Genomic DNA, 13604 nt, shown 5'->3' with positions numbered 1-13604 from the left:
TGATCTCTTTCTGCAAAGACTACCCAGCGAAGCCATGACGTCATTTTTATATTATTGGCTTCCATGATTAAGATTATACGTTCACGGCTCTTTCCTTATAGCGACGTCCAACACTGAACGCAATTAGCTAGTGCGCTGCTACACATAATGCCACAAACCCATTCTTATCTTCTGCACTTCGGCAGCAAAACAATACAGTGTCTTTTGTAAAATGGAGAAAGCACAGCTGGTGTTCATTCCCTTGCCTGTTATGGGCCATATTGTATCCTCAGTTGAGGTTGCAAAGCTACTTCTGACCCGCGATCACCGACTCTCCGTCACGGTCCTTATCCTCAACCTCTCTTTTGTCAACTCCAACCAGGTTCATAACTACATTGAATCGTTTGAAGCTTCCTCTTCCACCATATCTAATCGTCTCCAATTCATTGTTCTACCTGAAGAAGAGACTGAATTGTTTAATTTCACTTCTTCTATTGAGATACAGAAACCCCATGTTAAAGAAGCTGTGTTGAAGATCACCCAGTCAAAGTTAATCGCCGACTCACCGGCACCTCGACTAGCAGGTTTTGTTATAGATATGTTTTGCACAACGATGATTGATGTGGCCAATGACTTTGGTGTTCCATCATACATTTTTTTTACTTCAGGTGCCGCTGTTCTTGGTCTCCTGCTTTATGTGCAGAAGATTCATGATGAAGAGAAAGTTGACCCTATTGAGTTCAATAACTCAGATGCTGAGTTATCAGTACCAAGTTTAGTAAACCCATTTCCTGCTAAGGCTATGCCTTCTTCGTTGTTGAGTAGACAGTGGCTTCCTGTTTTACTTGACAACGCTAGAAGGTTCGGAGAAGCTAGGGGTATTATAGTAAATACATTCGTGGAGCTGGAATCCTATGCGGTTGAGTCTTTGAAAATGGGTGTTTACCCTGTGGGACCCATTTTAAATGTGGGGTTGGATGGAAGAAACACTCACCAAGAAATCATGCAATGGCTTGACGATCAGCCGCCATCATCGGTGAAAGTGCTTTGGGAGCCAAAGAAGCTTTGGTGAGGATCAAGTGAAAGAGATTGCCTATGCGCTAGAGCGCAGTAGGTATCGATTCTTATGGTCCCTGCGACGACCATCCCCTCCGGGTCTCTTACCATCTCCAAGTGACTATGAGGATCCACAGGAGGTCTTGCCTGAAGGATTCTTAAATCGAGTGACAGGACTTGGAAAGGTGATAGGATGGGCTCCACAAGTGACCATCTTGGCCCATCCAGCCGTAGGAGGATTTGTTTCACATTGTGGATGGAATTCTGTGCTTGAAAGCATATGGTTTGGTGTCCCAATTGCGACATGGCCAATGTATGCAGAGCAACAATTTAATGCCTTTGAAATGGTGACAGAGTTGGGATTAGCAGTGGAAATTAAAATGGATTATAGGAATGACAGTGGAGTAATTGTGAATTGTAATGAAATAGAGAGAGGAATAAGAAGTTTGATGGAACATGATAGTAAGAAAATGAAGAAAGTAAAGGAGATGAGTGAGAAGAGCAGAAGGGCCTTAATGGATGGTGGATCTTCATATTGTTGTTTAGGTCGTTTAATAAAAAATTTTATGGACGATTTAACTTAAAATATTAGATTTGGAACTTTCTCTTTGCTTCATAATAACAAAAATAAAATTCCTTGATTGCTTATCCAAAAATTATAAATGTATTACTTTTAATTTTTAATATGCATACACACATAGTTTATCCATTATTATTCCATCCACTAAAATTTTTATTAAATAAAAAATAATATATAAATTGCTGATACATGCCATTCTGTCACCGCTCAAGTATAAAAATATATCGATTTATCATAAATCTAAGATATAATACATATAATATGATTCACCTATTAAATATATATGAGACATAGAGACTAGAGAGAGAAGAGCAAAGATAGATTTATTGGAGTTATGAAAAGGCACAAGGATAAATTTGATAGAGATTAAAATCTCAATATATATAAGGCTATACAATATAATAAATAGCAAAAAGTATATTATATAATAAATTGCATATTAACCATTAACTTTAAAGTAATTAATAAATTTTAATTAATAATTTAAGTGTAATTTTTATATAATAATTACATTAAATTATTTTTAAAATTAAAATTAAAATCCAAATCAAAGTATGTGATCATTTATTTTTTGAGAGAATTTTTATAAAATTATGATCATTAACTGAGTGTTATGGTAATATAGAGTTATTGTTATAAAATTTGGACTAATTCGATGGTTGATCCCGTGAACAACACAAAAAATCGAGTTGATTCTCTCATTGAACTAGATAAGAAATTGACAGGAAAAAAGTCAATTGATTCAGTGGTTGAGCTGGTTATTCATTGACCAATAACTTGTTGAGCTGGTCGATTTAAAAATTTTAAAATTAAAAATCTTAAAAATATCAATGATTTGATATTTTAATATTTAAATTTATATTTAGTCAATGATTAAAACATTATTTAGCTAATATATTTTTATTATAGTAACACAAGAAATTTTATAAAATGATATTTATTTTTTATATTTATTTATTTCGTTTCATTCCAAGTGCTTTTTAAGATTTTTCATAAGGAAAAAAGAAATAACAAATAAACAACCTTATTTTTATATAAAAAATGATTGATTAAAGTATCATTTTTTTGGAATAATAAGAAAGAGATAAATATATTGGAATGGCAATAAAATTAAAAAAATCAATTAATATTTACTTTTTTAAAAAAGTAAATAAAATGGTATAAATTTTTTTTTCAAACATCACTTAAAATGGAACGGAGAGAGTAATATATATTTAATATTTTATAAAAAATATTTTTATTTAATATATTAATTAAAAATTTTGAGAATAAAAAATATTTAAATTCTAAATATTTTAATATTTTTTTATAAAATTTAAAAATATTATTGAGATATATGTAAATATGACTTAATAATTTGTGAAATATTAATTTTAAAAATAAAATTTAATTGATTAAATTTATTTAGATATTAATAAGTGTAATATTTATAGTTAATATATATTTAATTAATTAATAAAAATTTACTAGTTGAACCAGTGATCTTTTAACTCATTCTTCACGTAAGTTCTGAATCGAATTTAATGTCCATAGAAAAATGTAATACAATGTTAAGTAATCGTTGAAGTATATTGCGAAATTAAAAAAATATCACTGAATATATTCTCTTTTCATGGGCTCAATCAAGTTTCGGAAGGTGGCGTAAAGGATAAGGTAGCCTAAAACGACAGAAACTCGCACAGAAAGACTCCGGCCAGCAAAGCCAAGACGTCACTTGCATTGTTGGCTCTAATAAATATATATTAATTAAAAATTAATTTTAAAATTGAATTTAATATATTTTTCAATAATGTTTTCCCCAACAAATACCCACCCTCAAGTACTACTGCAGCCACAAATACCTCAGCCTTATCGCGATCGTCCTTATTACTTATCTTCTACACTTTGCAGCAAAACTAAGAATACTCTATCAGTATAAAATGGAGAAAGCCCAGCTTGTTTTCGTCCCCGCCCCTGGTATGGGCCATATTGTATCGGCGGTGGAAGTAGCAAAGCTTCTTCTTACCCGCTGCCAGCAGCTCTCCGTCACTGTCCTTATCCTCAATCATTCTTCTATCAACTCCAAAGTTCATAGCTACATTGAATCTCAGCGAGCTTCCTCCTCTATTGTATCTACTCGTCTCCGATTCATTGATCTGCCCAAAGATGAGACTGAATTATTGAGTTTCTTTTCTTTCGTCAACAGTCAGAAATCCCATGTCAAAGAAGCTGTGTTGAAGATCACTCAGTCTGACTTTGTGTCAAGCGTTGACTCGCCTCAGCTGGTAGGTTTTGTTGTTGATACATTATGCGCGTCGATGATAGATGTGGCTAATGAATTTGGGGTTCCGTCTTACATTTTCTTTTCGTCGGGTGCAGCTTTTCTTGGCTTCATGCTTTATGTGCAAAAGATTTATGATGAAGAGAAATTTGACCCCACTGAGCTCAAGGACTCAGATGCTGAGTTGCAAGTGTTAAGTTTGATAAACCCATTTCCTGGTAGGGTCATGCCTTCTGCAATGTTGAGCAAAGATTGGTTTCCTTCTATACTTGACAACATAAGAAGGTTCAGAGAAGCTAATGGTATTATAGTGAATACATTCTTGGAGTTGGAATCCTATGCGATTGAGTCTTTAAAAATGCCTCCTGTTTACCCTGTGGGACCTATTTTAGATATGGGGTCAGATGGAAGAAACACTCATAAGGAAATCATGCGATGGCTTGATGATCAGCCTCCATCGACAGTAGTATTCCTGTGCTTTGGGAGCAAGGGAACTTTTAGTCAGAATCAAGTGACAGAGATTGCTTGCGCCTTAGAGCATAGTGGTCATCGATTCTTGTGGTCACTGCGCCGACCGGCACCTCCGGGTCTCCTAGCATCTCCTAGTGATTATGAGGATCCACAAGAAGTCTTGCCCGAAGGATTCTTGGATCGAACTACTGGGATTGGAAAGGTCATAGGATGGGCTCCACAAGTGGCTGTATTGGGCCATCCAGCAGTAGGAGGATTTGTTTCACATTGTGGATGGAATTCTATACTGGAAAGCATATGGTTTGGTGTCCCAATTGCCACTTGGCCACTGTTTGCAGAGCAACAATTTAATGCATTTGAAATGGTGGTAGAGTTGGGATTGGCGGTAGAAATTAAAATGGATTATAGGAATGACAGTGGAGTAATTGTAAACTGTGATGAGATAGAGAGAGGAATTAGGTGTTTGATGAAGCATGATGGTGAGAAAAGGAGGAAGGTGAAGGAGATTAGTGAGAAAAGTAGAAGGGCTTTAATGGAAGGTGGATCTTCGTACTCTTATTTAGGCAGTCTAATAAAAGATGTAATGGATAATTTATCATAAAATAATTGTAATAAAGTTTAATTTTTATTTATAGTTAAATATTATTCATCAACTTATAAATTATATATATCAAAATTATTTTATTTTTAAAAAAATATTTCATTTAAAAATTACTATCAAGTATTTAATTATGAGAGTCGAAATTTCAATAATAAATTATAGATTACCTACGCCTAGAGATTAAAGGAGCGGAAGCATGGTGATTGGTTCATTAAAACATTAAATTTCAAAAATTTTCTTATAGGATTTCATGCATCGTGCCATATCTCTTATGTGCCTAATTAATTTCAATACTTAATTGCATATTAAAATACTTTTAATATGTATTAGGATCTATGTTTGCCATTCAAGACTGTGAATTAACAAATTAATTCATTTAAACCCTAGTTTAAAAGAGAAATTTGAGCACTAACCTCTTTGATGCACTATGGCTGTAATTGACACCTTTAGGAAGCATCTAGGACCCCAAGTGTTGTCCCTTTAATTTGTCCACACCAAAATCACCAATGGACAGCCCCCAAATCAGCTTCTCAAGCTTTGCTAACTAATTATAATTTGGGTTTTTGCCTTTAGTGAGATTGTATGTGTGTATTAATTCAAAAGAATTTGGGTTATTCTCTTTGAATGGATGAGAAAGCAAGAAGAGGAGAGGGAGAGAAAACTGTGCCGCTACCTTGAGGAAGAGAGAATGTTTTGTTTTGTTCTTCTTTCTTTTTCCTTTTATAATTAGGTCATTAAGTCACTTAAGCCCTTTGTTACATGTCACCACCACATTGCATCTTATTTTTAATTAACTTAATCTCATTAAGCCAAGTGTTAAAGCTAGACTTAATCTTGACTTTGATCACCTTGTATGATAGGAAGACAAATGGCAAACTTATATAATGCCATGTATCACCATCTCATGGTGCCACATGTCACCATGTGAAATGACCAAATTACCCTTATGTTGTAATTTTGAGTTCTCAACCCAAAATCATTATTTCTCCTCTTCTAATCAAATTATATCAAATATAAATTAATTAATTAATCTCCATTAATTAATTTCTCACAATTAAATTTATATTTAAACACTTTAAATATAAATTTAACTTATACTACATATCCAATAACCTAGATTTGGTTTCAAGCCATGTTAAGGACTTTGCTATCTTATTACAAACCAAACCTATTTAATTAATCAATTAAACTCTTTAATTAATCAATTAAATCACATTTTACTTGGTGATTAACTTGTGTATGTGTGTGATTCACTAGGCTCATCACTAATTGACAATAAGATATGATATCAACTCTTAATATCATCAGAACTCTTTCTTACTATGAATGATTGCTCTAAATCATTTTAGGCATCTCATAGACCATGGTTGACACCTAGCATAGCGTGCCATGGCCACCCAATCTGTAACACCCTTATATTAAGCAGTCTATGCATTCTATTGTTCTGGTGACCGGTGTCAGACCAGACAATTAAGAAGATTAGAACCATGTTTAAGTCCCCTAGATAAGCCTAAATGAAAAATTAATATGTAAAACCCTAGGCAAATCTCACATCGGCAAAACACGGGAGAGATGCTAGGTTTATAAGTTGGCGGTTCGTAACCCCTAATGACGCGTTTTAAAATTGTGAGGGCTTCAACCCAGAGCGGACAATATCACTAGTGGGTCGGGCCGTTACATTTGTGGTATCAGAGCCGCTCCATGTGCAACCTTGGGCGATGGTGGGGCAAACCTCAGCGAGGACGCTGAGTCCCATAAGGGGGGTGGATTGTAATACCCTAGGTAAATCCTACATCGGCAAAACACGGGAGATATGCTAGGTTTATAAGTTGGCGGTTCATAACTCCTAATGACATGTTTTAAAACCATGAGGGCTTCGGCCTAGAGCGAACAATATCACTAGTGGGCCGGGCCTTTACATTCCACATCGGCAAAGCACAGAGATGGTCTTGGGTTCAAAAAGTAATGATATATAAAATGGGGAAACTAATCACTAGAGGCGCCTTTTGGTGGAATGGCCTGGAGAGTTGGAAGAACTCCAGGGTTAAGCGTGCTCTCTTGAGAGAAATCCTAGGATGGGTGACCTCCTGGGAAGTTCTCCATTCCACCTATGGGACAAAATCGTGAGGCTTATGGCAAAAGCGGACAATTCCTCTAGTGGTTGGAGTCCTATTGTTACATAATAGTAATTACCAGAAGGTAAAATATAAATAAGAAAAATAAAGCATAAAAAGTTAAATGAGCCGAGGGTTACAGCGATGGGTGACCTTACCGGAAAGTGACTGTAAGGTCAGTCATAACTCTAATTTTGAACGGGAAATTGTAACACCGCAGTCCAAAGGACTATGGCGAACCTAGTGGAAAAGAGAAAATCACAGAAAATAGTTGATAAGTAGGTCAAATAATTAGGTCAGAACTTTGAAAGAAATTCACTACAAGAAATTTAAAAAACAGCGACTAACTTTACCGACTAAACAAATATGGTCATAAATTACCGATTTATTACCGACTAAATAACTATGACAATAAAATAAAAATGCAAAATAATGTTTACTGACTAAATTACCGACTATTTACCGACTAACTATTACCGATTAAAATTTTTAGTAGGTAAAATTGGTTTCAAAAATGCTCAGCAAAGAAAGCGACGAAATAGTAAATATTACAACTAAATATATAGTCGGTAATTACTGACAATTTAGTTGTTAGTTGGCATTTACCGATTATTTTCTTTTTAGTTGGTGAAATTCAAAACTCATAACGTCATAGTTTTATAATTCAAAAAATACTACCGACTAAAATATATTTAGTTAGTAGTTACCGACTATATATTATTTAGTCGGTAAATCTAAAAAACTCATGAAAATAAAATTTTACAATTAGAGAGAAATCATACAGACTACATTGTCATTTAATTGGTAAATACCAACGAATGTTATAGTTAGTCGGTAAAAATAAAACTAATAAAAATAAAAATTTTTAATTTGAGAGAAATATTACAGACTAAAGAGAGTTTTAATTGGTATTACCAACTAATTTACTATTAGTCGGTAAAGTTAAAGATCATTAAAATAAAATTTTATAATTCGAGAGAAATAATTCGAGGAAAATTGTACCAACTATATGACTGTTTAGTTAGTAATTACTAACTAATTTAATTGTTAGTTGGTAAAGCTAAATCTTAAAAAAGTAAAATCTAATAATTCGAAAGAAATAATGTCGACTAAATTATGTTTTAGTCGGTATTTACCAACTAAGAAGTTTTAGTCGGTACCATTAAAGATCATCAAGTTAAAAGTTTTGTAATTTGAGAGAAATATTATCGACTAAATGCTTATTTAGTCGGTATTTACCAACTAATTTTTCTTTAGTCGGTATTTACCAACTAATTTTTCTTTAGTCGGTAAATTTAAAGGTAATAAAAATAAAAATTTTTAATTTGAGGAAAATATTACCGACTAAATAGTGTTTTTGTTGGTATTACCAACTAATTTATATTTAGTCGGTAAAATGAAAGCGCATAAAAGTAAAATTTTATAATTCAAGAAAAATAATTCGAGGAAAATTTTACCGATTATATGACAGTTTAGTTAGTATTTACGAACTAATTTAATTTTTTGTTGGTAAAGCTAAATCTTAAAAAAATAAAATCTAATAAGCCGAAAGAAGTATTACCGACTAACGTTTTGTTTAGTCGGTAATTACCGATTAAGCTATTTTAGTTGATATTTACCAACCACCTTTTCTTAGTCGGTAATGTTAAAGTTCATTTAGTTAAAAGTTTTGTAATATAACACCCTATGTTCGGTAGTGCATTCTACTGTTCTGGTGACCAGTGTTGCCCGAACAGCTAGGATGCCTAGAACTACACTTCGTTATGAGTGAGGAGACATAAAATAATGAAATACAAGAAAAGAAAATACAAGAAAAACAAAGGAAAAATAATAGCAAAGAAATGTAACCAAGTTAAGCGAGCCGAGAACCCTAGCGATGGGTGACCGCACCAGGAAATCACGGCGTGGACCGTTGACTAGCCCTGGACTGCGAGGAACCCTGGAAAATATTTTTTTGGACTTAAAGAGACATCAATTGAAGTATAAATATCATTAGAAATATCAAAGAAAAATTAAATAATTAGTACAAAGAAAAGTGAGAAATCGAAAAACGAACAAAACCTTGCAGTTAAAAATCTGAATGCAACTCAAGAGGGGCATTATGGTCATTTGACATCCCGAATTGTCTTTTGACCTAAATGTCCATTAAAAATAAATAATATTACACTTAGAAAATAAAATGAAAAATTAATTTGGTGGTACTTAAAGAAAATAGCAAAAACTATGGGTTTAATGTGGAATAAATGAAAATTAAACATATAAAATCAATTTCTTATGTGAGTGGACCACTAAGGGATTATAATATTCACTAATGGGAAGATTTAAACCCACTAAATACTTCATCATCTTCATTTCTTCTCCCATGCCGAAGTGAACTCCATTAAAGACTCCATAGCCAAAATTTGAGAAAGCTCCATTAACTCCTTTATTTCACCTCTAATCACTTAGGTTTCTTTATTAAGTTTTATCCCCACATCACAAGGAAGAGCTTGATACTAAAATCAAGAAGTTTAATCAAGGTTTAGCAAGTTCCAACCATAGGTAAGTTTACATTTTTGAATATTGCTTTGTTAAACTTTGTATACATGTTATGGGTGTTGGATTTGTGAAGAAAATTTTCAAGTTTGAGGAGTTATTGATATGTCCATTTTGGACAGCCATGGAGTTATGTATTTAATGATTTATTATTACATATATTTGATGTAAATTCATGTTGAGTAGAGGGATTTAATATCCTAGTAAGTTATTTCCATGAAAATGTGGTGATTGTGCACTTAAATTGGAGATTGACAAATTGTGGGACACTTTGGCATTGTAGAACATTTCGGCAGCCTTGGGACACTTTGATAAATGTATGAGTTCATGAAGGTATTGGCAGAATATTGACATTGAGGATTGATGGATATGTAAATAGATTGGTTGTGTAAAGTGTATGTAAGAATGAGTAATATTTAGGTGTATATGTGATTGTACTTAGACTTTGTAAATTTGAGTTTTAATTGGTGTATTGAGTGTCGCAACGTGTTTTGCGGTCGCCTGGACGAACCCTCATCGAAGTGGGAAAGAGTGAGGAGTCGCCACCTTAGTTTTGAGGGAAACTAAAGAAAACCATTTGAGAAGATAAATCGAAATGAAACCACTTCAAGACAGAGATTCTAAGTTCGGGGTCCGTAAACGGGTGGGGAAGGTGTTAGGCACCCCACCTCGTCCCTTGATAAGGGTAAGTAGATTTAACTTTGCGTTCTTTATAAATCAGTTAGGAGGGCTAGAATGGAAATGTTAATCCTTTTAACAAAAAGGAAAATTTGATTTTTCACTAAATTCGGATTACCCAGATACATAAGTAAATGAGACAACCTTAGTGAGTTACTGTTATGTGTTAATTTTGTTTGAAGGGGCTATTTGGTTAAAATTCAATTTGAGAATCGGATAAGAACTCTCCTCCGATCTCTTTTAGATTAAGATTCGAATTTTGGATCAAATAAGGACTCTTCTCCGATCACTTTTAAAATTTTGGATTGAGAATCGGATAAGAACTCTCCTCCGATCTCTTTTAATTAAAATTTTGGGTTGAGAATCGGATAAGAACTCTCTTCCGATCTCTTTTAAATGTTTGTTAAAGTTTTTAAGTGAGAATCGGATAAGGACTCTCCTCCGATCTCTTTTAAATATTTATTAAAATTCTAGCTTGAGGATCGAATAAGAACTCTCCTCCGACCTCTTTTAAATATTTATTAAAATTTTTAGTCTGAGAACCGGATAAGAACTCTCCTCCGACCTCTTTTAAATATTTATTAAAATTTTTAGTTTGAGAACCGGATAAGAACTCTCCTCCGATCTCCTTTTAAATATTTATTAACATTTTTAGTTTGAGAACTGGATAAGAACTCTCCTCCGATCTCCTTTTAAATATTTATTAACATTTTTAGTTTGAGAACCGGATAAGAACTCTCCTCCGATCTCTTTTATTTTAATGGGACTCGGATAAAGACTCTTCCGATCCCTTCGAAATTTGATCACAGCTATATATGATAAGAGCCTAAGTTTAAGAGTTCTAGTATTCAAAGATGCCAAGGGTCGTAATAAGACTTCTTTTAACTCATTGATACTTTGTGACTAAATAAGGGATGCCGGACTGAATTTTACCGACCTCCCATATGGTCACCTTACCAGTATCCTATCCGTTCCATTCTACTTGTCTGAGATTTGATTTTTATTCCGCCTTATGGCATTATGCCAGATCGCCTTCTACGTCAGCCTTTGCTACTTCCCTGACGTGTTATTTAGACCCTCTTTTCAAAGAGACCATAAAAATACAGTTACCTACATTTTGTTCAGTTACTTCTACGCTATTCGGGACCAGAACTCCTGTGTTAGGAAGTAATAAAGATTAACCAAAGAATGGACTGATTAACAAAGAAGTAAACTCGAGAATGACCGTCTTCGTGTTTAAAATACGGTATAAACTTGGTGAAAATTACAAACATAAAAGAATAAATGAAATACGTAAATAAAGAAGAACATTTGATAAAATAACGATATAAGCACTCACCTGTAGGTAGTCGAATCTACTAAACTAACTATGGAATCACAGAATGTAATAGGACTGCAGGTTGATAGTTGGAGGACTAAGGTTCGCCTTGAAATGAAGGATTCTTTGCTAAAATGTAATCGGGTCAAAATAACCAAGCTTGAATGGAGTTGAACTTGGACAATATGAATGGAAATAGAAGATAACAAAGACAGAAAGTGAGAGTGCCACAGGATAATGAACGGACTGAAAATGAAGAATTTCAGTATTCAAGAATCCCTTTTCAAGAAAACACTTCAGAAAACTAGTTTCCAAAGTTTTTCTTATGAAAGCTAAAAAAATAGCAGAGTAACGAACTGAATTAAGTTTAAGAGTTCTTCCACTATAGTCACTGCCTTTTTGTCTATTTTTTCATCCCCTGAACAGTTTTTTCATGCAGGTATTTATAGGAACCGGGTGCCCTCCATGAAGGGTCAAGATTTATTTTGAGGAAGACGGAGGGTCAGGATTTCAAAGGACATGATCGGATGCTTGAGAATTAAGGCGAATCAAAATGAACGGCCGAGATCATTCTCAGGATACTTGTCCTTTTCTTCTTCTAATCTGACGGTCCAAAACTTCGTTGACCTGGGGGATCCAAGGGCTGGGAATAAAAGGCGCCGGTTTTATCGTCTTCCTCTTTGATCGAAAGGCTCTGGACTCGTCCTTGCAAGTGAGACCAACGGTGGAGATTGGGATGTACAGGACTGTCATGACATACTCTGGCACCTGTCAGCATTGTGGGCGATTCTCAGGCGTGCGGTGGAGATTTTGTCTGCAACGCTTTAACTACCTTGGCTCTGATTCTGACGACGGTTATTGGGATTTGTCTTATCCCCTTTGCCTTCCGAGTAAGTTGAAAATATATACGCGAGTTAAAATAATATTTTTAATTGAGACGCTATTGGAGGTAAATTAGTCGGGACGCTGTTCTTAACATCATCTCAAGGAACACAATCATCTACGTCTAAATTTAAAAAAAAAAAACTGAATGTTATTTATAGTAGCGTCCAGCTTTTATTTTAATTTTTTTTAATATTTTATTTTATATTTTAAATAAAATATAAATATTATATTAATAAATAATATTATAATAATTAATATTATATATTATAATATTTTTATTATAAAAAATTATTTTTAAATTTAAAATTAAATTAAATTAAATTTTAATTAAATAAAAAATTAAAATATAAAATATTATTATAATAAAATAATTAAAAAAATTAAATGAAAAGCTGGACGCTACTATAAGGTTTGTGCACAACATATAATTTTTGTAAATTTTCTTCTACACATTGTTTTGAATGAATTGAAATATTTATTATGCTTCTGATTTAAATTGTTGAAAGATTAATTGTTTGTGTTCGAAATGGAAATAAATGTTTAGTAAATTGTTAAGATAGTTTTGAAACCATAGTGTTATAACCATATATTTGAAACCTCACTAGCATGACTAGTGAGGAAAATCAGTTTTAAATTTTGATTCCTTTTTTGGCTCAAGTGTTGAGGTGTGTGCCAATAGAAGAAGAAAAAAAATGGGTTCTCATATGTTTGAGCTAGCTAGCCTTGTGTTGTCACTTCTCCTTAGCCTCTGGCTATTGAGATTAATATGTTTCGAATGGCATGATATAACTGTGTGTTTTTATGGAATTTGTTTTAAGACTTTTGAAATGAAATTGTTTGGATTAAAATTTTGTAAATCATGTTTTGAATTTTATATCTCATGTTCAGTTTAATTTTTGAATGAATATGTTTTAAATTCTGCATAAAGATTATTTTAGTATGTTGCGCACCACTGAGTCCTAGTACTCAGCGATGGCTGTTATTGCTGTCGCAGATATAAAGACTAGAGGAGCAGCAAAGTGAGCTGGTAAGGATTGTGGAGTCATCTTCCTTGGAGTTTTATCGGGTATATTTTATACCCTGATTATAAAAACTATTTTGATGTATGTAAATGTAGAAAATGGTCA

At 33.4% G+C, this 13604-nt stretch overlaps 1 protein-coding gene and 1 pseudogene across 1 annotated transcript; both read left to right on the top strand.

Moving 5' to 3' along the window:
* Nucleotides 1–39: 39 nt before the first annotated feature.
* On the top strand, nucleotides 40–1635 carry LOC131182229 (anthocyanidin 3-O-glucosyltransferase 1-like; annotated as a pseudogene).
* Nucleotides 1636–3454: 1819 nt separating this feature from the next.
* LOC131182228 (anthocyanidin 3-O-glucosyltransferase 1-like) lies at nucleotides 3455–4986 on the top strand. Its single transcript, XM_058151080.1, has one exon. The coding sequence runs from the start codon at nucleotides 3535–3537 to the stop codon at nucleotides 4945–4947; it is 1413 nt and encodes a 470-aa protein (XP_058007063.1). The 5' UTR covers nucleotides 3455–3534; the 3' UTR covers nucleotides 4948–4986.
* The last annotated feature ends 8618 nt before the right edge of the window (nucleotides 4987–13604 follow it).

Source organism: Hevea brasiliensis, chromosome 8 (genome assembly GCF_030052815.1).
Source record: "Hevea brasiliensis isolate MT/VB/25A 57/8 chromosome 8, ASM3005281v1, whole genome shotgun sequence".
Classification (NCBI taxonomy): Eukaryota; Viridiplantae; Streptophyta; class Magnoliopsida; order Malpighiales; family Euphorbiaceae; genus Hevea; species Hevea brasiliensis.
This window is presented reverse-complemented; position numbering and strand designations above follow the sequence as displayed.